The following is a 25,964-nucleotide window of genomic DNA, read 5'->3' on the forward strand; positions in this document are numbered from 1 at the left end:
CCAGGGTCCTAGGGATGGAGGGTGACTGAAGATGGGGTTGAGAGAGATGAAGCCTGGATAGTAACTGAGGAATGAAAAGAGCAGGTGATTGAAAGGGCAGACATCTGGGCTCTGGGGTGGAGGGTGCGAGCTGGGCAAGGAGCAAAGATGCCGCGTGAGCCTTCTCCATTCATGACTCACCCCCTCTTCCTCCTCTTCTCATTGCTCAACCCCAGATCTCCCTGGGAAATACCTCCCTGACTGGGGACTAAGTACCTCACAGGGTAATTGAGTCATGAGGGGTGGAGAAGAGCAAAGGAGGCAGAGGATAAATAGCAGCTTTGCCTCCCTGGCTCTTCTCTGCATCCTCCCTGCTTGCCCAACAATATGCATCTTGCCAGTTTGCTCAGCTCCTGCTCCCTCCTGCTGCTACTGGGGGCCCTGCCTGGATGGGCGGCCAACAATGACCCCATTGAGAAGGTCATCGAAGGGATCAACAGAGGGCTGAGCAGTGCAGAGAGAGAGGTGGGCAAGGCCCTGGAAGGCATCAACAATGGAATCACTCAAGCTGGAAGGGAAGTGGAGAAGGTTTTTAATGGACTCAGCAGCGTGGGGAACCAGGCCGGCAAGGAGCTGGACAAGGGCGTCCAGGGGCTCAACCACGGCTTGGACAAGGTAGCCCATGGAATCAACAATGGCGTCGGAAACGCAGGAAAGGAAGCAGAGAAGCTTGCCCATGGGGTCAACCACGCTACTGGACAGGTTGGGAAGGAGGCAGACAAAGTGATTCATGGGGTCCATCATGGGGTCAACCAGGCGGGAAGTGATGCAGGGAGGTTTGGCCAGGGGGCCCACCATACTGCTGGGCAGTTTGGGAACGAGGCAGAGAAGTTTGGTCAGGGGGCCCACCATGCCGCTGGGCAGTTTGGGAACGAGGCAGAGAAGTTTGGTCAGGGGGCCCACCATGCCGCTGGGCAGTTTGGGAACGACGCAGAGAAGTTTGGTCAGGGGGCCCACCATGCCGCTGGGCAGTTTGGGAACGACGCAGAGAAGTTTGGTCAGGGGGCCCACCATGCCGCTGGGCAGGCTGGGAAAGAGGCAGAGAAGTTTGGTCAGGGGGCCCACCATGCCGCTGGGCAGGCTGGGAAAGAGGCAGAGAAGTTTGGTCAGGGGGTCCACCATGCCGCTGGGCAGGCTGGGAAAGAGGCAGAGAAGTTTGGTCAGGGGGTCCACCATGCTGCTGGCCAGTTTGGGAAAGAGGCAGAGAAATTTGGTCAGGGGGCCCACCATGCCACTGGGCAGGCTGGGAAAGAGGCAGAGAAGTTTGGTCAGGGGGTCCACCATGCCGCTGGGCAGGCTGGGAAAGAGGCAGAGAAGTTTGGTCAGGGGGTCCACCATGCTGCTGGGCAGGCTGGGAAAGAGGGAGAAAAAGTAGTCCAGGGGGTTCATCATGGAGTGAATCAGGCTGGGAAGGAGGCAGAGAAGTTTGGCAAAGATGTTCATTATGCTGCCGGGCAGGCTGGGAAAGAGGGAGAAAAAATAGTTCAGGGGGTCCAACATGGAGTGAATCAGGCTGGGAAGGAGGCAGAAAAGTTTGGTCAAGGGGTCCACCATGCCGTTGAACAGGCCGGAAAGGAGGCGGGTAAAGTGGCTCAAGGGGTCCATGATGGGGTCAACCAGGCCGGCAAGGAGGCAGAGAAATTGGGCCACGGGGTCAACCACGCTGCTGGCCAGGCTGGAAAGGAAGCGGAGAAACTTGGCCAAGGTGTCCACCATGCTGCAGGCCAGGCCGGGAAGGAGGAGGACAGGTTGCAGCAGAATGTTCATAATGGGGTCAACCAAGCCGGCAAGGAGGCCAACCAGCTGCTGAATGTAGGTGAACAGTGGTGGGGAAGTGGGGAGAAGGGTGCTGGGGAGGGAGAGGTTCAACCCTTGGGACATTTGGGGAGCCCATATCACCATCATTTGGTGAAAGAAGCTTGGGCGGCTAACCTTGGGGGAAGCTTGAGCTTCCCACTCTCCATCTCCCTTACAAAGGAGCTGGTGGCCAACCTGTCAGACAGATTAAGCCATCTTATCTGCAAAGCCCTGTATCAGAGTGTGTGGACGGGAGCCCAGCCCCACCTCCAGGGAGCTGCCCTCCCAGTTAAGGTGATGGGTAGGGAGGAGCACAGCCTCCCCTGAGGACTAGGAAGCAGTTACTGAGGCCAAGATCTACAATGGAGCAAAGAGAATGAGTGGTGAGAAAACCCAGAACGTCAGCATGAGCTTGAGGACTAGCTTTGGGAGATAAGCCCACTCCGTTTAATTTTCATAGCAAGCCTCTGAGGTAGTCAGGATAAGGATGCTGACTCCCTGATTCTCAGATAAGGAACCGAAGCTCAGCGAGGTTTGAGGGACTTGCCAAGGTCACGTGGCTAGCACACAGCTTTGGTGAATTGCAAGTTGGGCTTCTTTCTCTTCCTCCACACTGCCCTGTCAGAGGAGGCCTTCCAGAGGATCTTTCTTCCTTTCTTCCTTCCTTTGTTTCTTTCTTTCTCCATGCCATGCAGCATGGGCTTCCCTGATGGCTCAGATGGTAAAGAATTTGCTTGCAAGACCAAAGAACTGAGTTCGATCCCTGGGTTGGGAAGATCCCCTGGAGGAGGGCATGGCAACCCACTCCAGTATTCTTGCCTGGAGAATCCCCACGGACAGAGGAGCCTGGAGGGCTACAGTTCACGGGGTTGCAAAGAGTCGGACATGACGGAGCAACTAAGCATAGCGAGCATAGCCATGCAGCCTATGGGATCTTAGTTCCCAACCAGGGGTCCAAGTCCCACCTCCTGAATTGGAAGTTTGGAGTCTTAACCACTAGATCGCCAGGGAGACTTCCTGGGGGATTTCTGATCCCCACTTAGGTAGAGGGGACAAATACTGGAAGGCAAGCTGCACCATGCACGGCATTATGGGCACCAAGGAGGAGCGAGAGAAGGCTGACTCCTGCCTGCCCCAGTTCCCCACTCCCCACTCTCCATGCGGAGTCTTGGGACACCAGCTTGCAGACTGACCCAGGCCTTGAAAGCTGGCAGCCACGGAGCCAGGGATGGGTGGGTGTGGAGAAAGGAACTATTTTGAAAGTGTGCAGGGTAAGGGAGAGGGCTGTGAGTCAGATGCTAAGATTCACTGACTAGAGCCCAAGAGAGGGTGGTTGGTTTGGGGATTCAAGGCTAGCAGCAGCAGTGCAGAGGCGGAGGCACTGCTGAGAGTCTGGGGAGGATTCAGGATGGGGATCAGCCCGAATGAGTGATTAGGCTGCAGTGTGTGTAGAAGAGTGTTTTAGAGGTCAGGGTGGAGGTTAAGCTATGGTCTTGGTATTTGTATGGCTCCTCTGGGCTCCCTTTCCAGTGGGGCCCCTTCTCAGTGACTAAGAACGTCTCATTAACCAGAACAAAAGGGAATTGAGGGAAGACTGACCAGTAAGGGCAGACATGGTTCCTGGCTTCTCCTCCCATCTTTCATGGAATTCCCACAGCCATGTGGGCTTTGGGTTTTCTTCCTGGACAGTGCGGGGTCAGTGGGTGAGCTTATGCCTCCCACCCCAGCCCCAGTCACCCTAGGGGAGACAGGCCACTGGGAAAAAAGAAGTTGGGAGACCCTCATGGTCTGGGGGGTTGTAACGACAGTCTGGGCTTCATCCACAGAACGGTCATCCAGGCGGATCCACCGCCCAGCACGGAGGGGCCGCAACCACAACCTTAACATCTGGAGTAAGTCTCAAGCACACAACGTGGACTCGGAGGGTGGTGGTGCAGGGAGCGGAGGCTCTCCTCGGGTGGCAGGTGGGACCGATGCTGCGGACTGACCCTCTTATCCTTGAATTTCAGGCTTCGGTCAACAAGCCCTTCATGGCCTTGTCAGTCCTGTGGAAGGTGAGTGTCCAGGTGGTTTCTGGGAGATGTTCTCACACCCGCTCCCATCACCTGTTCATTGAGAGCTGCGCTGCGGACAGACACTCAGGCTCTGCAGATGCCAGCCAACCCGTTTCCCAGCTCTGGTCTGCCTTGCCTCCCTGCTCTCTGCCCTTCACATCCTGCGCTCACCTTTTGGGCTTTCTATTCACATCCAAACAGAAAAGACCTCTAGGGGTCCCTATGCGTCTAGGAGCCAGGGAGGGAGAGGCTGCCGAAACCTTCCCATGTGTGCCCATCACCACCCCCCTCAGCATCTCCTGTCACACCCCCTCCCTTCACTGTGACTCCCTTGGCTATTTTGTCCCTGCTGTCTTGTGGCAACATCCCGGGTGGCGGGAACCCCAGCTCCGTCCCTGGTGGACAGCAAGTCCTTCCCAGCCCCACCCCCACCCCCCACCCCCCACCGGGCTAAAGGCTCCTCTGGGATCCTGGGCCTCCCTCTAGACCCGAAGAGAAGTCCTAGCTGTCATCTGTGCTCAGTACATTCAGCAGCCTGAAACTGGATCCAATGGGTGAGGGTGTGGAACAGCCCTGAGACTATGGCAGAAACTCAGAGACACACCCTTGTTTATTCCCGGGCTCTGGAGGTGGTGGAGGATCCTCTCAGGCAAAGCAGACAAGGCTTCTCAGTCTCTACCGAGCCTCCTGGCACCTGTGTCTGGGTGGACCGGCTCCCTGTTCTTCCTGAGGCTAGGTGCCGCCGTCCTTAGGATAGTCCCTGGAACAGAAGCAATTCCCGGCCGGAGTAGCTAGTCTCCCTCTCATCTCTCTAGGGGGTGTGAGGACGCAAGACTCTGTATCCACTCCCTCTCTCCTTCTCTCCTCCAGAGCGTCACCAGCATCATTCCCTAAGCTGATGAACTGGCCTCGTTGAAGAGACTGACATTCCTATTGTTGTATCCGCTGAAATGACCCGAAGGAGCTGGGGCACGCAGGGCGGGGTGGGGGGCGGGGAAGGGAAGGGGGAGGATGGATTTCTAGAGTCCCTTAAGGGGGCAATACTGAGACTTGTGAATAAATACAACACACTGTACAACATCATGGTCCGCTGTGCTCCCTAAGCGGGGGATCCATGTGGGGAGGCTTGTCTTTCCTCCTCTTGCTGCTTTGCTGGAGGAGCCGGGAGTCTGATGCACAGGATGGGTGGAGCTGGAGATTTTGGGCTGATCTGATGGAAGAGGGTGGTTACAGGGACAGGTTATGCTTCACTAGTGCAAAGTTAGTGCTTGGCACCGAGAGGAAATCCATGCAGGGAAAGCCTCTCCAGGCCAGTAGTGGGGGGAGGAGCACCCAGGGAAAAAATGGCAGGAACCTTGGTGGAGCCCCCAAAGTTAGCATCCTCATTCAGGGGCGTGGCACCAAAGGAATACCAATAGTGACCCGTGTGTATTGTGCAATTAAGGCATGCTCAATTGACCAGTTAGGGAAGAGGTACTGCTATTGCCCCATTTTATAAAAATATCACACGGAGGTTCAGGCAAGTTAAGAAACACGACCAAAGTCACACAACAAGTGGAGGGAGAAACAGCCACAAAGGATATTCTGAAAACCCAGAGGTCTTTTGCTGGTTTTTGTTTTTTTAATATTTAAAAAATATTTTATTTTTGGTTGCACTGGGTCTTTATGGCTGCGAGCAGGCTCGCTCTCGTTGTGGAGAGTGGGGGCTACTCTCTCATCATGGTGGGTGGGCTTCTCATGGCAGTGGCTTCTCTTGTTGCGGAGCACAGGCTCTAGGGTGCCAGCCTCCGGAGGTGCGGTTCACGGCTTCAGTAGCTGTGGCTCCCGGCTCTAGGGCACCGCCTCAGTAGTTGTGGCGCACGGGGTTTGGCTGCTCTGCGGCTTGTGGGACCTCGAGGACCAGGTATCGAACCTGTATCCCCTGCGTTGGCAGGCAGATTCTTATCCACTGTGCCACCAGGGAAGTCCTCTTTTGCTGTTTAGTATCAGTAGGGAGGGGACTCAGTAAATAAGGAGAGAGGAAGGAGGTACTCCTGCAAGGTCTTCTCTCTGGTGGGACCACAAAGGGCTCAGGGGGAGGGCACACCGGGGACAGGAGGGAGGCCTCTTTATGAGAGGAATGGTGACACACAAGGCCCCGTTTTCAGATCTGTGGATGGTGCAAAGCCCGGAGCAACGATGCTGCTGCTGCTAAGTCACTTCAGTCGTGTCCCACTCTGTGCGACCCCATAGACGGAAGCCCACCAGGCTCCCCCGTCCCTGGGAGTCTCCCAGCAAGAACACTGGAGTGGGTTGCCATTTCCTTCTCCAATGTGTGAAAGTGAAAAGTGGAAGTGAACTCACTCAGTCGTGTCCGACCCTTAGCGACCCCACGGACTGCAGCCTACCAGGCTCCTCTATCCATGGGATTTTCTAGGCAAGAGTACTGGAGTGGCTTGCCAGTGCCTTCTCCGAGCAATGATGCTAGCAACTACTATATACTGAGCATGCAGTAGGTTCCAGGTATCATATGAAAGATACTCTACAACTACTTAAGCTTCCTCCAACCCAAAGGATATGATCTACCCTGTATGGATGAGGAAGTTGAGGATCCAAGGGGCCAGGCCACTTGCCTGGGGTAACCCATGAGAAAGTAGCAGGCCTGTCTATTTCCAGAACCTGACCTTGCCCAGTTACCTATAAAGTCTGCAGAACACTCACCTAGCATGGGCGGAGTGCTGGGAGACCGGGTGCCTGGGGGCCATGTCCTTCCCCTTCCTCCCATATAAAGGGGGGCGGGTGTCTGCAAGAGAGGACTACAAACGTGGCTTCTGGCTCCAAAATTCTATCAACCGTGGGACCAGAAATAGAGACAGTGTTTTTGCCATTGGGGAATTTAGAGGCTTCCTGGGAAGGCTTCCCCAGTGGCTCAGTGGGTAAAGAATCTGCCTGCAAAGCAGGAGACACAGGAGATGTGGGTTCGATCCCTGGGTTGGGAAGATCCCCTGGGGGAGGAAATGGCAACCCACTCCAGTATTCTTGTCTGGAGAATCCCATGGACAGAGGAGCCTGGCAGGCTACAGTCCATGAGGTCGCAAAGAGCTGGACATGACTGAGTGACTAAGCACAGAGCACAAACAGAATTTGAAAACAAATGCAAAGTGATGTATCAATAAAGACTAAATGACACACCAGGGAGGGGAGGGGCCTGATACGCACAGTAAAGGCAATGTTCTTGGCACTTCATATTCTCTGTGTTTATCCTTGTTTGTAGAATACCACTATTTTATTTTATTATTTATTTATTTTTTGCCTTGCTGCCTCCCCAACCACAGATAGAACCCAGGCCCCCAGCAGTGGAAGCTCAGAGTCCCAACCACTGGACCACCATGGAAGTCCCTGCTTAAACAACACATGCTCCTTTTTTCCCCTGGCAATATCTTATTGCAAAAATGAAAGACTTTTAGAGTGGATACCTGCATATTCACCGCTTGGATTCCACCATGAACATATGACTATGCTTGCTTTATCACATTTCCACTCAACACACACCAAGCCATCTAGCCATGTACTGATACTTTTTCTTTTTTTACTATATAGTAGGTCCTTGTTGGTTATACATTTTAAATATAGCAGTGTATACATGTCCACCCCAAACTCCCTAACCGTCCCTTCCCCTGATCCTTCTGCTCGCGTACCGATACATTTTCAATGCTTTTTAAAGTAAATCCCAGAGCTTTGTTTCCGCCATTTCAATAAACAGAAGCATTCATTCCTATTGGGTTGGCCAAAAAGTTCGTTTGGTTTTAAGTAATAATAAAAGACATATTTTTCATTTTCACAAGAACTTTATTGAACAACTATTCACTAACCAAACGAACTTTTTGGCCAACTCAATACCACATGTTTCCTACACCTGTGGGAACAGAGGGTCTACTCTGGGTTGAACGTCCTTTCACCTGGTCTGGAAGAACCCCTTCCGAGTGGGAGATCATTCTTTCAGAAAGTTAAAGCTTTCGTTGATTCTATTTGCCCCCATTTTCTTGCTAGTTTGGTTTGAATGGGGTTCCTGAAAGTGCCAAAGAGATATAGGATAATGCTGGGGGTCAGTCCTGGGAGGCTTCTGGAAGAGAAGAGTTGAGCCAGATCTCAAGGTTACAAGAGGCATGGCTCAGTCCTGCCTTGAGGCCTGGCGAGCTCTGCTTCCTCTGCTAGGGACGTTCGCCCTGCCTGTCTGTCCTTTCCGGTCTCCCCAGTCTGAGCAAAGGGCTATCTCTGCTCTCATAGTGCACTGATCCTGGTCGTCAAGGTGCTGTGACAAACTGTAATTATATGCTTGTCTGTGTGTGTGCATGCTCAGTCGCTTCAGTCGTGTCCAACACTTTGTGACCCAATGGACTGAAGCCCGCCAGGTTCCTCTGTCCATGGGATTCTCCAGGGAAGAATACTGGAGTGGGTTGCCATGCCCTCCTCCAGGGGATCTTCCCAACCCAGGGATTAAACCCACGTTTTCTGCATCGCAGGCAGATTCTTTACCCACTGAGCCACCTGGGAAGCCTGCAATTATCTCCTTACCTGTTTCATATCCATTTCCCCTGGAATAAGAGGTTCTGGAAGAGGGATCGAGGCCGGGCACAGGTGTCTGGCAACTAGTAGAGGAGAGGCTACCGGCTGGAGCAGACTTGGGATGTATAAGCAAGAAGCCCGAAGCTGGGCCAGACAGGCAGAGTCAGGCGAGGGAGTCAGAAAGAGAGGAGGCCAGTTGCTGAGGCTGTGGAAGAACAGGGAGTGGAGGCTGGGTGGGACCATCACCGCCAGCTTTTATTGGGTGTTCACTCTGGACTAAGAACTTACAGACATGATTTAGTCACCCTCATAACCTCCCCTGAGGCAGGTCCCATGATCACCCCCTTAGAGACGATGAATCCAAGGCTCACAGAAGGGAGAGAGTTGACGGAGGCCACCCAGCTAGTAGGCAGTGATGGCTGGCTCCTCTACCAGAGCACTTTTCTGCTGGCCATCTCTGCTCAAGGGGCGGCGGCAGGCTTCCCTTTGACCCTGAGTGGGGGAAGGGCTACTTCCAAATAAGCTCCCTGTACCAACTGGTTTCTTTCCGGGGGTGGGGGAGTGGGAAGCACATCACTTGTGGGATCTTAGTACCTGGACCAGGGATTGAACCTGTCACCCCCACAGTGGAAGTGGGGAGTCCTAACCACTGAACTGCTAGGGAATTCCCCAAATAAGTCCTCTTAAAAAGTAAATTTCTGCCTTTGGCCCATTCAGGGGGTACCTGTGTGCCTGTGCTTGTGTCTCAAAATTAAACAACTGTCAGGAAAGTATTCCAACAGCAGTGATGTGTCTGACACTAGCAAGAACATATTTCCAGTGTTCTTATGCGCCAGGCACCGTCCTAAGCTCTTAGCGTGTATTACCGTGTGACATCCTCGGATCCGCCCCTCTTGAAGTAAGTAAGTAATCAAGTCAGGATTTGAGCGTGGGCTCCACGACACGATGAGGTGAGCCAGCAGCTGCCAGTCTGAGGCCCAGGACCCCGTAGAGCGGAGCAGAGACACCACCGAGCCCCGAGCCCCATGCTTGCTCCATCCTTTAGTCCGGCCTCCGGTGTCCCCCGAAGCCTCCTCCCTGGTCTCTGTACACCTCAGTCCCGCCCCACCCCAGACTGTTGCTCAGCTAAACATCTGAATCAGGTCACAACCTTCCTTGGTTCCCAGTCCTTGGCTGGTTCTACCTCCTTAGGAGTCAAAGTCCTCACCACAGTCCCCAAAGTTCCACAATCTGGCCTGGTTGTGTCTGACTTCAGCTGCTCTCATTTCCCCTCTGCACAAGCCACAACGGTCCTCAAACAGAATAAGCAGGCTCCCGCCTCAGGGCCTCTGCCCTGTTTCTCTGCTTGGAATCTCCAGGCTCCAGATATTCTCATGGCTCACTCTCACTTCTTTTAAGTCTTGGGTCATAGATCACATCTCAAAGAGCCTGACCACGCTACTTAAAACACTATGAGGGGGTTCCCTGGTGGCCCAGTGGTTAGGACTCTGTGCTTTCACTGCTGTGACCTGGGTTCAACCCCTGGTCAGGGAACTAAGATCCTGCCAGCCAGGAGGCACAGCCAAGAAAACAAAAAACCCCAAACGAAAACAAACCCCAAACTCCATCTTGTCTATTTCCTCATCCCCTTGTATCTTTCTTTATAAGATTCTTCATCACCTGATATGTTCATTGTCCAATCTCCCCTTAGTGAACATGAGCTCCCCAAGGAGGGAGATTTTCATGATCTTGTTCCATGCTGTACTCCATGCCTAGAACAGGTGTGACACAGAGTAAGCACTCAATAAACATTTGCTAAATGAATGAAGTAGTAATTTAGAGAGAAAAGCTGAAATCAGAGGGTCTGGGCATATCAGATTTGTGGATACTGTTATGCATAAAAGAAGAGAAGAGGCAAGGAGCTGTAGCAGCAAAGGCTGTTTGGAGTCAGACAGATTTAGGTTAGATTCTGACAGCTCCATTTTGCCATGATTTTGTATACGATTTTGTCTGTGTGTTAAACAGATCACGACCTCAGTTACCTCATCTGTAAAATGGGAATAACATCTATCTCTCGAGCCTATAGTGAGGACTAAATGAGATCATTCATGTGAAAGCACCTAGTCTTCTGTTTATTAAATATACAACAGGTATTTAATAAACACGCCTTCAGACTGATTTGAAGTGACCCCTCAGGTCCACAGATTCTGACCGCAGTATTTTTCCAGAAGGTAGAAATGGGACTACTGGTGGCATGGGAGAATTTAGATGGCTTGTGAACACGGCTTTGAATAAGTCTGAATCAAAAAGTGAGAAACTTAACCATTTTCTTAAAATGTTTAAGAAACTTTCTGATTAGGTGAAGAAGGAGACTCCATTTCTGTGCTTGTGGGCTCGGAACACCTCTCTCAGATGAGATAATCTTTTTTTTTTTTAACAAAGAGGATACAGGAACTGCCACCAGCTATAATGTAATAAAACTGCTTGCTTCTCACTTTGTTTTTTTGTACTTTCTATTTATGAGCCAGTGGTCCTGGCTTTCTACTTAGAGTAGTGATATAAAGTCTGTTCTGTTCTGTTCTGTTCAGTCGCTCAGTCGTGTCCGACTCTTTGCGACCCCGTGGACTGTAGCCTACCAGGCTTCTCCATCCATGGGATTCTCCAAGCAAGAATACTGGAGTGGGTTACCATTTTCCTTCTCCAGGGGATCTGTGATATAAAGTAGTCTCTTAAAATATACTTAAGAAGGTAAGCTGGTTCCAAGGAGAGAGAAAGAAGAAAGAAGAAGGACAGGACAGCTCTATGCCACTGTGAGGATGTCCCATGAGGGAAGTGTGGGAAGGGGTCTTGGAGTTGGCGAGCATGAGTGCCACCTGCTGCCCCGAGGTCCTGTGCGGGTGGGGAACAGCGAGTCCTGAGGGGTGTGGGGTGTCCATCACTAACCCCGGAGCCTCAGATTTACTCTTGCTCTCTGCTTCTCACATGGCCCCAGAACAAAACCCAAACCAGTTCTACCCAGAGAAGAATGAAGGTTCTGAGAACCAGGGCAGGGTATGCTGGGAGCCAGGCTCAGGGGCGAGCCAGTCTGGGCTGGGCTTTGCCACTGCTGCACAGTTACTATATCCTCTCTGAGCACCAAGTTCTCTGTCCCTAAATGGGGGTAATAATAAGACCGATTCTTCCAGGGCTGTCTGAGCCTTAAAGCGCTCTGTCCAGTGCTGGGCACATAGGAAGCCGTGGATCAACTGCAGCTACAAAGATGATGACGGCTACCATGGTATTACCGTCGCCACCATTACGATCATTAAAGAGTCAGCGACGGAAAAATAGGGAAGTAGGAAGGAGCGGCGGAGGACAGGCAGTGTTTACATCGTGAGAGGTGATGGATGTTACAAGTTGGGGTGCGGGTGCTGGGGTGGAGAGAGACTGACTGGGAGACATTGAGAAAGGCAGATGGAAACTGGCCCCTCCTAACTGGGCGATGAGTCCCAACAATACAAGGCAGTGCCAAATGGGAGGACCCGGGGTTCATGGGAGTGGGAGAAGCGGCCACACTTGCTGAGCAGCGAGCCACGAGTCCTCTGGAGGATGCTCCAGTTCTGCATCCTGAGCTGGGCCCAGGAGAGAGGACCACTGTGCTGACCCCTCCTCCCTCGCCAGTGCTGCTCTGGCTCGTTGGGGAGCAGACGGGGGCGGGGTGGGGTGAGCTGGTGTAGTCCCAGCCCTCACAGCAGGCTGTGAGCTCACACACGTGCCCCCTCCAGGCCTGGCAAACAGGATAGGTGCCTGGGTCAGGCCTGGTAAACAGGATAGGTGCCTGGGTCAGCTGCACCCTCCCTAGGTCTTTCCCTCCCACTCGTTCCCTGGGGGTGGCTGGCCCGCCCAGCTCCCCTGCTCCACACCCAGCTTTCTCAGCCCAGATGTTAAATGACACGCCCTGATGACCACTCAGGGTCGCCGCCACTTCCTTCCCTGACTGATGCCTGGGGTCCCAGGCTCTCTGTGGCTGGAAAGCATGGCAGTATCAGGCTCTCACCTGTAGGTGGCAGTATGGGAGGGGAGAGAGGGGAGAGATGAAAGCTGGTGAAGGTCACCAGCGGCCATCGTGGTGCCCCGGACCCAGGCTGGCTTACGCCTAGGGTGGGTCCTGTTCCACTGGGCTGCTTGCCCTTGCTCCCTCTTTTGATGTCCTGCCTGATTCCTCCCTCCTAAGTCCCCTCCACCCCACCACCTTTAGGAGGCATCACCAGCCTAGCTCCCCAGATGCCCCCACCCCCACCCCGCACCCCAAATTCCTGGGGTTGGGAAATCAGAACACTTTGGCACCGAAATCATCCCATTTCTTCCTCCCTCCCTGATGCACAGACTCCCTCTCTGTTTCGACACAGACACTCAGACTCACAATTACAGCTCATTACCCTATCGGGTGGTTGGATCTGAGTCACTGTGGGGAGGGACCCTGAACTGCCCAGCCCAGCCACCTTCTCCCAAGCTACACTATAAGGAGTAGCGGCGTGGAGGAGGACTTTGGGAAGACAAGGACATCTGAGGAGGGAGAGAGCAGGCTGCAGACCCAGAGGGAGGGCGAACAAGAAGCCAGAAGGAAGGAGAGAAGGGAGGAGGGCCGGCAGACACCGGGGAAGCGACAGGCCTTGAAAGGGAACCTGGGTGGAAAGAAGACACTCAGGAGAGAGGAAGTGGGGCAGAGATGAAGCTAAAGGGGTCTCTGGCCTGCCTGCTGCTGTTCCTGCTCCTGGGCAGAGGGGAGGCTAGCCCGCTGCAGGGTGGAGAGGAGGACAGCGGAGGAGAAGTTGGGGAAGCCATTGGACACGGGGTGGGAGAGGCCTTTGGACACGTGGTGGGAGAAGCTGCCATCCATGGACTCGAGAAGGCCATTGGCCGAGGGACTGAAGAGAAAGCGGGCTTGGGAATCAGGGAGGCCAGGGACCCCCACTTGGGGGATGCTCTTGCCCACAAGCTTAAGGAAGCGAGCCATGCTCTTGAAAACAGTGGGAGCGAGGCTGGCAGACAGGCTGAGAATATCATCGGACACGGAGTGGACCCAGCCCACAGCTCCGGGCAGGGGACGCCTGGCAGCAACGGAGCTTGGGTGAGTGGCTGGAAGGCCGCTGCGGAGAGGGGAGGCTGTGGGCAGCTGGGCTGAGGATCCCAGGAAGCAGCTGAAAGGAGGGCGCCTCTGCATCAGTGGCGATCCCTCCACATCAGGGCCCCTGCTCCACTGCCCTGGGTGTCTCTCCACCTGCCTCCCCCGTGTCCTGCTCTGGTTCCTCTCTCTCTGAGTGGCTCTGCCCACTCTCCCACCCCAGAGTGAGGAGGTCACACACACTCAGTGCAGCCATGTCGTTCTTGCAGGGAACCAATGGGCAGCCTTCATCCGGAGGCCATGGCATCCCTGGCTCTCAGGGCAGCTCTGGAGGCCCAGGGGACACCCGGGACCACGTGTTCTCTGGAGGCTCAGGTGGCAGCTTTGGAGCCAATGCTCAGGGAGGCCCCTGGGGCCAGGGAGGCCACAGAGGGCCATTCAACCTGGGGGCCAACTCTCAGGTAAAGTAATCATCAACCCTGATGCTTGCCCCCTCCCTCCCCTCAAGCCCACACTCTTGGTGCCTCCCCCGTGTCCTTCCTGATGCCAAGCTCATCTCACCCTTCCTGCAGGGAGCCGCAGCCCAGCCTGGTTCAGTGAGAGGCAGCAACAGAAATACAGAAGTAAGAGGAAGAGCCTGGAGAGGCAGAGGTGTCTGGATGCATGTGATAGACTCTGGGAGAGACATAGCAGAGAGAAAGACTGGCAGGGGACGGGTGGAAGGAAGAGGCAGACTGGTTGGGGAGAGATGGGCGTGGCGGGGGACGAGGCTCAGAAGAGTGAGCTAGGCTTGGGTGAGAGATGCACCGGGACAGGGAGCCAAGCCAAGGATGCAGGAGAGCCTGGCCTGGGGGAACAGCTTCGACTGGAACCCCACCGTCCCCTTTCCTCCACAGTGCACCAACCCCCCTGGCCCAGGTGGAAGCTCTGGCAACTCTGGGGTAAGAGGACGGGGCAACCTGAAGCATTTTTGCACCACAGAGAAACTCTACTCCTCTCAAACTGGGAGGGAAATATTCCTGAGGGAGGAGGGAGAGGGAGGAAAGCCTTCTGCATTGGTGTTCTCATCTTTAGACCTCACTCTGGTCTCTTGGCTCAGACGGTAAAGAATCTGCCTGCAGTGAGGGAGATCAGGGTTCGATCCCTGGGTGGGGAAGATCCCCTGGAGAAGAGAATGGTTATTCACTCCAGTCTTCTTGCCTGGAGAACCCCATGGACAGAGGAGCCTGGCAGGCTACAGTCCTTGGGGTCGCACCGAGTCGGACAGGACTGAAGTGGCTGACGCTGGTCTCTTCCCGCTCCTCAGGGAAGCAGCAGCAGTGGCAGCAATGGAGGCAGCAGCGGTAATGGTGGCGGCAGCGATGGAGGCAGCCATGGAGGCAGCAGCAGTAACGGTGGCGGCAGCCATGAAAGCAGCCATGGAGGTAGCAGCAGTAACGGTGGTGGCAGCCATGAAAGCAGCCCTGGAGGTGGCAATGGAGGCAGCAATGGAGGCAGCAGCGGCAGCTCAGGGTCCGGCTGGGTATGCTCTTCTCCTTTGTTAAAGGCAGAGATGGGGCCCCTGGTGGTCCCTGTTGAGGACACTCACTCCAGGGTCTTCCTGAAAGCAGCCAGCCCCAGGGTAGCTGGCATCAACGGAGTTGTCATCCCAGGCCCCCCAGCTCATGTTGCCCACCTTCCAGCCCCACCAGGCGGTGCCACTGACATGTGCCCTCTAATTTCTGGAAGAGGTGCCCTGCCTACTATGTTTACCCTGGCCCCTTGCCATCCACTTGGTGACAGGGGAAGCTGTCCCCTGTCTAACCTCTGCTCCTGCAGGCATGTCTGCTTGGTGAATCTGACCAGAGTTGGGGTGGTGGATGGAGCCAGAGAGATGGGCCCAGGGAAACATGACACTTATTTGGGAAGCTCCCAGGAGGACAGGGACAGGACCGCATGTGGAGACTCAAGGACACTTACAGAACTTCGGTGTAGATGCTAATAATAGTGTCCCTACACGAGGGACGAGAGGGTCAGGAGGGGACCATGACCTGCAGGCTGGATGAGGGTGAACTCCGACCAGGGGGCCTGCAGAGAGAGGGCACAGCTGGCTTCCTTGGGGTTCTGGGAAAGGTCTCAGGCAAGAACAAGCCGGGCTCTGTAAGCTGCTGTAACTTACTGCTCTCTGAACCACCCCCTTTCCCTGCATCTAGGACACTAGAAATTCTGATCATGGTGGCTCCTCCCAGGTAAGGATTCTAGGGGTCCCTTCCCCTCTCTAGGTTCCAGGAGAGGGTGAGGGGATGGGAACAATCCCTACTTCGGGAACTCTGGGTCCTTCCAAGTCCTTTGAAGCCCCCACATGGACTCTTGCTCTCCCTTGTAGGGATACAACCCCAACTCCTCCTCGGGGAGCAGAGTTGGAAGTGGTGGCGGAAACAAACCCGAGGTGAGTGTGAAGAGACATGGAAGGTGGGCAATGGTGGGCGAGGACAGCTCCCTCAGTCCCCACAGGGAGCGGGGGCGGATGCTGATGGGGTGATGGACCCAGGCCAGCCTTGGGGTGCAAAGGCTGCAGTCTGCGGGGCTGGACTAGGGGTCTGGGTGGGGACTGAGAGTCTTCTCTTTGTCTCTCCCACAGTGTGACAACACACACGTGTCCGGGGGATCTGGGGGTCAGGTGAGAGCCAAACCTGCAGCGACTGCAGTTCATCCTCACAGCGGTGCCCTCTCCTCAATGCAACTCCACTTGCCCCTCTCCTAACGCGAGCCTCCGTCCCAACCCCGTCTGTGGGGAATTTACAATCCAGGGGGAGGAAACCACCGGCATGCTCCTCAAAAGACTAATAAGCTCCCAAATAATAATTAACTGTAGGTCTTTACATGATCTATCTCACGTTAGACCACAGACTGGGGCTGTGAACAATGGAACGAAAACCAGTCCTTTAAGAAACAGGATTGTTTCAAACGTCCTATACCCGACCAGTGAACAGAATTCGGTGATGAATTTTGAAACTTATTTTGAAAGTGTACCTTTCCCTCCTAGTTATCCTGGAAATCTGGCTCTCTGTCAGCACCTGCTGTGCTGACAGAGGAGGAGTTGTGCTAAGGTCCACAGGCAGTGCCGAGAGGTCTTGTGAAAATGCAGATTCTGATTCAGCAGGACTGGGATGGGGCTGAGACTCTGGTTTCCAACAAGCATCCTGGCGAGGTTGCTAGCCTATGTGAGAGGACAAGGAGCACGCCCAGTGGGGAGGAGGGCACTACACCGAGAAGGCTCTGTGAAGAGCTCCTCACGTATCAGGGATGCTAACCTTTTATGGGTAGGCAGGTTTTAAGAAACCTCCCAGTTTGTAACTCTATTTTTAGTTTTCTTTTTCCACACCAAAGTCTTAAATATGTAGTGAGGTGGAAAGAAACACAAAAATAACAGAATAGTCAGTCAGTTCAGTCGCTCAGTCGTGTCCGACTCTTTGCGACTCCATGGACCGCAGCACGCCAGGCCTCCCTGTCCATCACCAACTCCTGGAGTCCACTCAAACTCATGTCCATCGAGTTGGTGATGCCATCCAACCATCACATCCTCTGTCATCAAGGGGATATTTATTTTATTTATTTACTTTTTGGACTCGCCCCACAGTATGTGGGATCTGAACTCCCTGTGCATGCGTGCTAAGTTGCTTTAGTCATGTCCATCTCTTTTTGACTCTATGGACTGTAGCCCACCAGGCTCCTCTGCACATGGGGATTCTCCAGGCAAGAATACTGGAGTAGGTTGCCATGCTGTCCTCCAGGGGATCTTCCTGACCCAGGGGTCGAACCCATGTCCTTTATGTCTCCTGCATTGACAAGTGGGTCCTTTACCACCAGCACCACCTGGGAAACCCCTTAGTTCCCTAACCAGGGGTCAAAACTGCACCCCCTGCATTGCAAGGAAGAGTCTTAACCACTGGGCCACAGGGGAAGTCCCAAGGGGATATTTTTAAAAACCAAATGTAAGAAGACAGAATCGATAAATGGAAAGGCAGTGAATTTTGAGTTAAAAGATGGAGGTTTGAACACCAGCAGTATCACCTGTCATCTGTGTGTCTCTAGGCAAGTCAGTTGACCTCGCTGAGCCTGGGATTCCTCTTGTGCAAAACAGGGACAGCGAAGCTAACTTGTTGACCCCCGTCAGTTACTGCAGAGCTTTCTGCATCGTAATCACACCCAGGTGGTTCAGAGTCCTGGCACTGGAATCTGACACGGTCCTGGCACTGGAATCTGACACGGAGACGGGAGCTGAGAAAAGCTGCTGGACAGCTCTCTGCCTCAGTTTCCTTCTGTAAAGCAAAGCCATCTCCACATGGGAAAGTGGTGGAAAGAGGCACAGTGCCCCGTGCACAGTGGGACTACATGTTGGCTACTTGTGGTGTTTGGGGAGCAAGGAATGGGGGGAAGAAAGAATATAGATTTGATTCAAGGGACTGGGTAGGGTTAGTCTGGAGAGCAAGCAGCAAGTCAGTCCAGGAAGCCTTTCTGGAGGTGGCAGCTCCTAGGAGATGTGGAAAGAAGTGGGGTGGATGGCTTGACAGAGAGTCCACAGTACAAAGGATGAGAAGAGAGAGGTGATAGGTGGCATGTGTGACAGGATGCATGGAGCCTTGACCGTCAGTCCCCTTTTCCCCACCCAGGGGCAGGGCTCCAGTGGAGAAGGCGAAGCTGTCAGTGGAATCAACACCTTGGTGAGTGAGAACATCCCTCCTCTTGGGTTGGGACCATGGTGTCAAGCACCCCTGCCTGCCCTCCCCACCCCCCGACAGCCATACCTCCCAGCCCTGCCTCCAGCCCACGGAGTGGGTTCTTACCCTCCTTCTGTTTCTCATTGGTCCCTTAGAACTCTCAGACATCTTCTGAGCCCTTCAACTTCGACACTTTCTGGAAGGTGAGTTCGGCACCTTCTGCTCACTCTTCTTTGGAAACCAAACCTGTGTCTCTTGGTCCCACAGGCTGTGTAGTCTTTGGGCTATTGGGTTGGCCAAAATGTTCATTCCTGTTTTTCCATACCATCTTTGGGAAAACCTGATCAAACTTCTGGCCAACCCAATATAATGACTGTCAGCAGTGGCCCTTGACCTCTCTTGTCCTGAGGCCCTGACTCAATCACACTGTGATCCAATTTGGCCATTCTTCTTCTTTTTTTTTCCTGCAGAATTTTAAATCCAAGCTGGGCTTCATTAACTGGGATGCCATAAACAAGGTAAGGGCTGGAAGGCCGTGCCATTCTGATCTTTTTAAGAGAGGGATGTAGAGAAGAAAGCTAAACTCCGGCTAGGTGAGCCAGGGAACAGTGACAATGGTCATTAAGAAGGCATTTCCACCAGTCATTTAAAAAGAAAAGATAAAAATGAGGAGGAAAGACAGCAGAGACCTGAAAAGAGAGAATTTCAAAACAGCTGGGAGAGGGGATAAGGAGGGAGCAGGTTTCTTTCACGTCTCAACATGTAGACCTGAACAGTCCTGAACCTCAGTTTCCCCGGAACCAGGGAGGGAGCAGAGGCAGAGAGGCAGGGAGGGCATGGACTGAATCATCAGGGGAGCTCAAGTTCACCTGAGGACTGATGCCAAGAGAGAAGGGAGAAGGGAATGAACACGCCAGGCATCAGTCTGGGCCCTGCACATATGTAATCTTAGGAGATGCTCGGAGCCCAGAACCCCCTTGTCCTTCCTCCCTGCCCACCCCTTGCTCTCGCAGGGGAAGCCCTGGCTGGGCTGGTCTGACATCAGAATAGCAGATGCATCTCCAGAGCAGAGGGGGTGGACTGGAATGGGGGGGTGAAGGACAAATAAATGTTTCAAATACCAAAGGCAGAAGCTGCAGTCAGTGGTCCACTGATCCTTTTGTTTGATTCATTTTCAAAGAACAATACGGCAACACTGGGCTCCTCTTTCTATGGCCTGTGAGAGCCCAGAGCCTAGAAGCAACTGCTTCTTGCCGCTGGGGCTTGCTCTCCAGCGGTCTGACGCCCCCTGCCCATCCCTAGCCACCTAATTGGAGAAACTAGAGTTCCTGACCCTCCAAGTAAAAGAATGAAGACTAGGATTCTTGCCCTCCAAAACTCATGGGGGAGGGAGATGGTCGGTGGGGAGACAGAGAGGCAGTCCCCACCTCAGGAACACTACCCTCTGGGAATAAGATGGGAATTGAAAGATGGGAGTTGCAGAAGCTCCCCGCTATAGCAGAGTCCTGGCTTGGAGGGATGAAATGAACAAGACTTTTCTATTTCATAGAGAATGGTCTCTGGTAAGGGCAAGACTCTGCTGTGGACCATGCTCCGGTCTGTGAGCATGGGTACTTAAGAATTTAGTGGGAGAACCAGGGCATGCACAGATCCTTCCCAGGGGGTCAAACGTTTTTTCCACTTCTAGGGGGGCAGTAGAGGGAGTGCTCACCACCAAGAGGGGTTCACTGGGGGCAGCTCCCCCAGGAGCAGATCTCCCAGGAAAGGGACAAGACACAAGAGATGGGCAGAGAAGAGGATGGATAGGTCCACCTCCTTCATGGTAGGGGGAGGGGCAATGAGGGAGCCAGGAGCCAGATGAAGCGTGAGGACAGGGGACCGCACGTTCCTGGCAGGTATGGAGGTTTCCAAGCCCAAGAGCTGGACTTGACTGGATGACAGCCGTGGGCTCAAGGGTCTCTGTAGTTTTCTGATGCGGAGGTCCCATCTACCCCTGCCTCGGTCCACTGCTCCCCGAATCCCTAGTCCTTGAGCTCCCCCTTGGAAATTCTTTCTTTGCCCAGGACCAGAGGAGCTTTCGCACCCCATGACTTCCAGACACGGAGCTACCAGATGGAGGGGAGCCCCCCCGACCCATGCTTAAAGCACCACTATCTCCCTACTAACATCAACGCTTGCTCCAAAATAAATCTTAGCTATCCCACATTCCTGGTCTCTGCTCCTTTCTTAACGTCTCCACTGTTGTTCTGGGGAATGGGGCGGGCGGGGTGGTTGGAAGAGGGTACTTAGGCTCCACATTCCTGGGAGGTGGGCAGGCAGTAAGGTGGGAAGGTCCAGGGGGCAGGACCTGAGGTTGTGTTCTCGCTCCGGATGGAACTGGGCTAGAGAAGAATGCTGTCATGTGCTGTGGGGGTGACGGAGGGGTGGTTAATGGCTCCAGAGACCTAGGCTCCCTCTCCCTGTCCCCCCAAACAGTATTCCGGTGTCCCAGCTCCCCCCAGACCTCAGTCACAGGGAATTCTGAAGGCTGAGGGATGCAGGAGCCGGGGTTCAGGTGAGGGTAGCTGGGGGATAGGCACCTTGTTCACTGGCTCGCTCCCCACTTTCATCCGCAGGGCCAAGCCCCACCCCCCAGCACTCGCGCCCTCCTCTACTTCAGGCGGCTCTGGGAGGTAGGAGAACTCTCACTCTCTGAAGAACTGGGAATCCTGGTGATCCCATCCCTCTTCCCTCCCTCCCTCAAGGCAGATTTCTGCCTCTGCTCCCGTCTTCCTGTCACAAAATTCCCCTTCTTCCCACTTCTGAGATGCGCCATCTTCCCCAAGTCTTATCACCGGTGCCATCAGCAATGCTGACACCCTCAGTCTCCTGGAGGCTTATCTTCATCTAACCCCAAATGACACCCAGGCACCAAAACCCGTTCTTGCATGTGATCTTGAAACTTTCACAACAGGCTGCCACACTCCACCCTCTGAATCCTCTTTCCCTGTGGCCCACTCATCTTTCCTTCTTCCTCCAGGATTTCAAACACAACACTCCTTTCTTGAACTGGAAAGTCATTACTGAGGTAAGGGCCATAGAACCCCCGGTTTGGGGGTCAGGACGCTCAGCTCTGGGGACACGGGGTTCGGGGCCCTGGGCAGCGGTGTGGAGATTCGGTTCTGCTTCCTCCCTGCTGAGGGAAGGTGCCTCCCTCGGTGCCCACTTTCCTCCCTGTGTGCGTGCCCAGCGGAGGTGGGGTGGGAGAGGGAAGCTGTGAGTCATGGAGAAGGGAGCCGGGTGGGAGGTCCTCCCGGGGATAAAAGCCGAGGTCGAGAGTCAAGGGCTCCACAGGCGGGAGATCATGAAGCCGGCTGCTGTCTCATCTCTGCTGTTGCTCCTGCTGGGTGTGGCCTGGCTCGGGGGGAGCCACAGCTCGGTGGGTACTGCAGGGGGAGCAGGGGGCGGGGGTCGCGGGGTGGGGGAGATGGAGGGGCCTGGAGCTGGGCTCAACTCTCAGGGCCGGAATGGGGTCACTCAGGAGGAAAGCTGAAGGGCAGCAGGAGGGTAGTATCTCTAGGGGGCGGAGGAGGAGGAGGGATGGTCAAGGTCGCATGCAGGCAGGTGCAGGGGTGGGGGGTCTGGTTATCTGAGTTCTGGGAAGGACAGGCAGGGCCTTAGCGTCCTGTTGAAGGCCACACTTGGGTTTCGTGGGGCTAGTGGCCTTCGGGAATCAGGACTCTTGGGCACTGAGGCCAGGGCTGCAGGCTCCCTTGTCCACGTGGGCACATGAGGCTGGACAGATGGGGATATGTTGTCTTGACTTTTTCTAGAAAAGCTCGGGCTTTCAACTGTTCACAACTAATTGAATTTACACATGCGGACCAAGCCTGTGGTCCTCCAGTTTGTGTCCACGTTTTGGGGGCTAGTAGAGGAGAAGGCAATGGCAAGCCACTCCAGTACTCTTGCCTAGAAAATCCCATGGATGGAGGAGCCTGGTGGGCTGCAGTCCGTGGGGTCGCTAGGGGTCGGACACGACTGGGCGACTTCACTTTCACTTTTCTCTTTCATGCATTGGAGAAGGAAATGGCAACCCACTCCAGTGTTCTTGCCTGGAGAATCCCAGGGAAGGGGGAGCCTGGTGGGCTTCCGTCTATGGGGTCACACAGAGTCGGACACGACTGAAGTGACTTAGCAGCAGCAGCAGCAGCAGTGGGGTTAGAAGTCAGTGACAGAAAGAACAAAAAAGAAGTCAATGGCGGGTATGGATAAGGTGGAGTGTTAAGCCAGATTTGGGGAGAGCATCCTGAGCCTGAGAAAGAGACAGGCAAGATTTCCCCTTGCCTTGATCAGAGGAGGGGAGGTGGCCTGTGCATCTGCAGTGCTTCTTTTTAAAAAATATTTATTCATTTTCTTGGCTGTGCTGGGTCTTAGTTGCAGCACACAGGACCTTTGATCTTTTTCTGGCATGGGGACCCTTAGTTGAGGCATATGGGATCCCAGTTCCCTGATCAGGGATCGAACCCGGGCACCTTGAATTGGGAGTGCAGAGTCTTAGCCACTGGACCACCAGGGAAGTCCCTGCAGTGCTTCTTAAGGGCTCTGTCTGCTTTCCTGTATTTCTCCTTTCCCTCTCTCCTTTGACTTGGCCTCCGTGGGAACGGAGCCAGGCCTTCCAAAGACCCCGTAGAGAACAGCATTTGGGAAGAGGGATCACCAGGCCTGTGAGGGGAGCAGGGTGTGTTGCAGGCTGAAGATGGGTGGGGCTGACGTGCGGGCTCCGCCCTGGGAGCTTGTGTAGGTTCCCTCACTTGTTATTCTGGCTCAGGTCGGCGCTGCAGGTGCTTGGGTGATGGTGGGGCTGCCAAACCTGTTCTCTCCTCCTCGCTGCCCACTGAGTGTGGCAACCTGTCCTCTATCTATCCGGGCCATCAATTTCCTCCTGGCCCGCTGCCTTCATCATAGGCAGCACCTATCACGGACCCCGAGAGAGGAGGGCAGAGCCTGGGCGGTGAGAGTCCAGCAAGGCCTGAAGGACCGCGAGGCCGCCCTCATTCTGACTCCCCCTTCCTTCCAGGGCGAGGACGTGCCATCGCTTCAGAAGAGGGCAGGTGGGGCTGGCCAGGTGAGTCCCTCCCTCAGAATGCCCTAGAAGGCCCATGGGCCCTTGCCGCCTGGCTCTTATGCATGCTAAGTCACTTCAGTCATCTCCGACTTTTTGCGACCCTATGGATGGCAGCCCACCAGGCTCCTCTGTCCATGGGATTCTCCAGGCAAGAACACTGGAGCAGACTGATATGCCCTCCTCCAGGGGATCTTCCTGACCCAGGGATCAAACCCACATCTCTTATGTCTCCTGCATTGGCAGGCAGGTTCTTTACCACTAGCGCCACCTGGGAAGTCCACCTGGTTCTTGGTCTGGCCAATCTGAAATTCTCCCTCCTCATACCCAGTTCTATCATTTTCTCAGCCTGGCACAGGATGGCAAGACACAGTAGCTGTGACTGCTAAGGTGAGCTAATTGCCACCTGACCACCTGATTCAGACTTCCCTTTTTTTCCTTGGTCTCCTCTCCCCAACTCCTCAGTGACACCTGAGATGCTGGGAGAGGCAGAGAAGGATGAGGGAGGCCAGAGGCCAGGCTGTCTGGGCTGGGAGGTGAAGTGAGGTGAAGGCGTGGGGTGTGGCTGAAGGAGACTCTGTAGAAGCAAACGCCTGACCTGAGGAGGGGAGGAGACAGGGGTTTTGAGCAAGGTCCAGCCAGAGCAGGGGGGAGGCGGTAAAATGCCTTCATCCCTTCTCTCCTGTCCCCCTACCCACCGCCCTCCCCCCACTGCTTCCTTCCACAGAACTACAATTACAACCAGCAGGGACCTCCTACAGCCCTGGGAGGGCAGTACCCAGCCAAGACCCCCTCTAAGGTAAGACTTGTAACTGCCCACCCACTCAGAACTGAGTTTACAGGGGAACCGTGACTGCATCACATGCCATGGAGAAAACTGGGATCCTCTCAATGAGGAGCATAAGCCTCCTCAAAAATCACAGGCCCCATGGCAAAACCGGTCTCCCTCTAACTGCTGACCTTTCTGGGGGACAGGAGGCTGGCCCAGAAACTCTTGGTTGGTGGGAAAATTGAAGGCTTCTTTTCATAAAGGAAGTAACAGGAAAGCAAAGTGAGGATTTTGCTTTATTCAGGCTCAAAGAAACAATTTTATAAATTCAGTAAAGGTATATGCTAAATACTAATTCGGCTGGTTAACAAACAAACGAACTGCCGGGGTTTCCCTCCATCTCTCAGAATAATAAAGCCCCTGCCCTCGGGGAGAGGACTTCTCCTGAGAGATCAGAAACTGCCTGCTCACTGAAAGGAGGTGAAGCTGCAGCTAATACTCCTGTGGGCATCCACTTCGCTCATCCCCTGGGCAGGCAGAGGGAGACCTACCTTTTCTCTTCTCACTCTCCTTGGTCAGTGCATGCTCAGGGACCACATTCAGTATGCACGCAGGATGAGAAATGGGCTGTGGCCGAAGGGCTGCTGTCAGACCGAAGGATCTCTGGGATGACTCTGGTCTGAACGTGCTGGGGCCACGGGCCCTTCCTGAGCCCTGACGACATGGCTGAGTACAGAGCAGTCATGGAGGACCTCACGTCACCTCCTCTGATCTTCTCTTTACAGGGGGGAGTCACGGTTTCTTCCTCGGTAAGTTCTGGGCCAGAGAAAATTTGGCTCTCGAGAGAAGGGGTCTGAGGCCAGAGGGTGCATGGGGGCCGATGCGCTGTCCATTCAGACCTTCTCCTTGCCCCACAGGCTTCCCGGACGCACCCTGGCCTGCTGCAGTGGGTGAAGTTTTGGTAGGTGAGTATCAGGAGCTGAGGCATAGTCACCTCGGGTCAGGGCTGGGGGCTGGGCTTTCCCTTTGTTCTAGAAGAACATGCTAAAGGTATTAAGGAGCAGGAGACACCGGAGTGTGGCTTGTGGATAAAGACTCGTAAGAAAATGACCAGGAACTTCTCTGGTGGTCCGGTGGTTAAGACTCTGAGCTTCTAATACAAGGGTGTGGGTTCAATCCCTGGTTGGGGAACTAAGATTCCCGCATGGCTCGGCCAAAAAATGTTTTTAAAAATTAAAAAGAAGATTATGCTTCAGTTAAAATAAGTACTTAGAAGAGTTTTTAAAAAATGACCTAGAACACTGGGAATGCACCCTCTGAGTGCTGGGTGGGGCCCGGCAGGACAGGAACGCACATTAAGGAGCAGGAACAGGATAGAAATTGTGTGTGGGGGGGGCGCTGTGGGGAGGTGATACTTGTTTTAGGGAGGAGAGAGAGAGGAGACTGCAGGTGGCGGGGCAGGACGCGAGGGAACTGTGGGCACAGCACCTGGGGGAGTTGAGAGAACGCCTGGCTCCAACAGATCTGGGAGTGGCCGGTGTTCAACCATTTTCTCTTTTCCCTTCTAGACAGTCACTTCGGACCGCGACTGAGGCCCTGAGAAACACGGATCGTCAAGGGACCGGGCTGTGCCCTGCCCCAGCTCTTGGGCTGCGTGCCGACACCTGCCTTTTCTAGCTTGGGGTCCTGCCTGCCTGTCCCTTGTCTCCCCCCACACGCGGTGGTGGTATCTCCTTGACCACCAGTCTCAGTGGGTACCCCAGCCGTTTCTTCACTGGCTCCATTTTGTGACCTGAAGTCACCGTGACAAAAATTCAGGAGGAGCGTCCTACTTTAGTTTCTCTGTGGAAATAAAACATGAATCTCGTATCCCTCA

General features: G+C 54.3%; 2 protein-coding genes across 4 annotated transcripts; both read left to right on the top strand.

Moving 5' to 3' along the window:
• The first annotated feature begins 319 nt into the window (after positions 1-319).
• SBSN (suprabasin) lies at positions 320-4,913 on the top strand. The gene is made up of 4 exons (XM_055410821.2): positions 320-1,851; positions 3,663-3,728; positions 3,846-3,890; positions 4,761-4,913. The coding sequence occupies exons 1-4, from the start codon at positions 367-369 to the stop codon at positions 4,782-4,784; spliced, it is 1,620 nt and encodes a 539-aa protein (XP_055266796.2). The 5' UTR covers positions 320-366; the 3' UTR covers positions 4,785-4,913.
• Positions 4,914-12,922: 8,009 nt separating this feature from the next.
• On the top strand, positions 12,923-25,964 carry DMKN (dermokine). Of its 3 annotated transcripts, XM_088830738.1 has the most exons (20): positions 12,923-13,524; positions 13,788-13,979; positions 14,091-14,141; positions 14,415-14,459; positions 14,825-14,852; positions 14,898-15,040; positions 15,711-15,746; positions 15,884-15,946; positions 16,139-16,177; positions 18,171-18,221; positions 18,374-18,421; positions 18,689-18,736; positions 20,834-20,890; positions 21,238-21,285; positions 23,275-23,322; positions 23,668-23,709; positions 24,047-24,118; positions 24,874-24,897; positions 25,006-25,053; positions 25,657-25,964. In XM_088830738.1, exons 1-19 carry the CDS (start codon positions 13,123-13,125, stop codon positions 25,051-25,053), a joined length of 1,485 nt encoding a protein of 494 aa, XP_088686864.1. In that variant the 5' UTR covers positions 12,923-13,122; the 3' UTR covers positions 25,657-25,964. The 3 variants fall into 3 exon arrangements, with proteins under 3 accessions (XP_088686864.1, XP_055266980.2, XP_088686863.1); XM_055411005.2 differs by having other exon boundaries at positions 14,825-15,040; XM_088830737.1 differs by lacking the exon at positions 23,668-23,709 and having other exon boundaries at positions 14,825-15,040.

Source organism: Moschus berezovskii, chromosome 22 (assembly GCF_049115385.1).
Source record: "Moschus berezovskii isolate FMDL1 chromosome 22, NW_MosBer_1.0, whole genome shotgun sequence".
In the NCBI taxonomy this organism is placed as follows: domain Eukaryota; kingdom Metazoa; phylum Chordata; class Mammalia; order Artiodactyla; family Moschidae; genus Moschus; species Moschus berezovskii.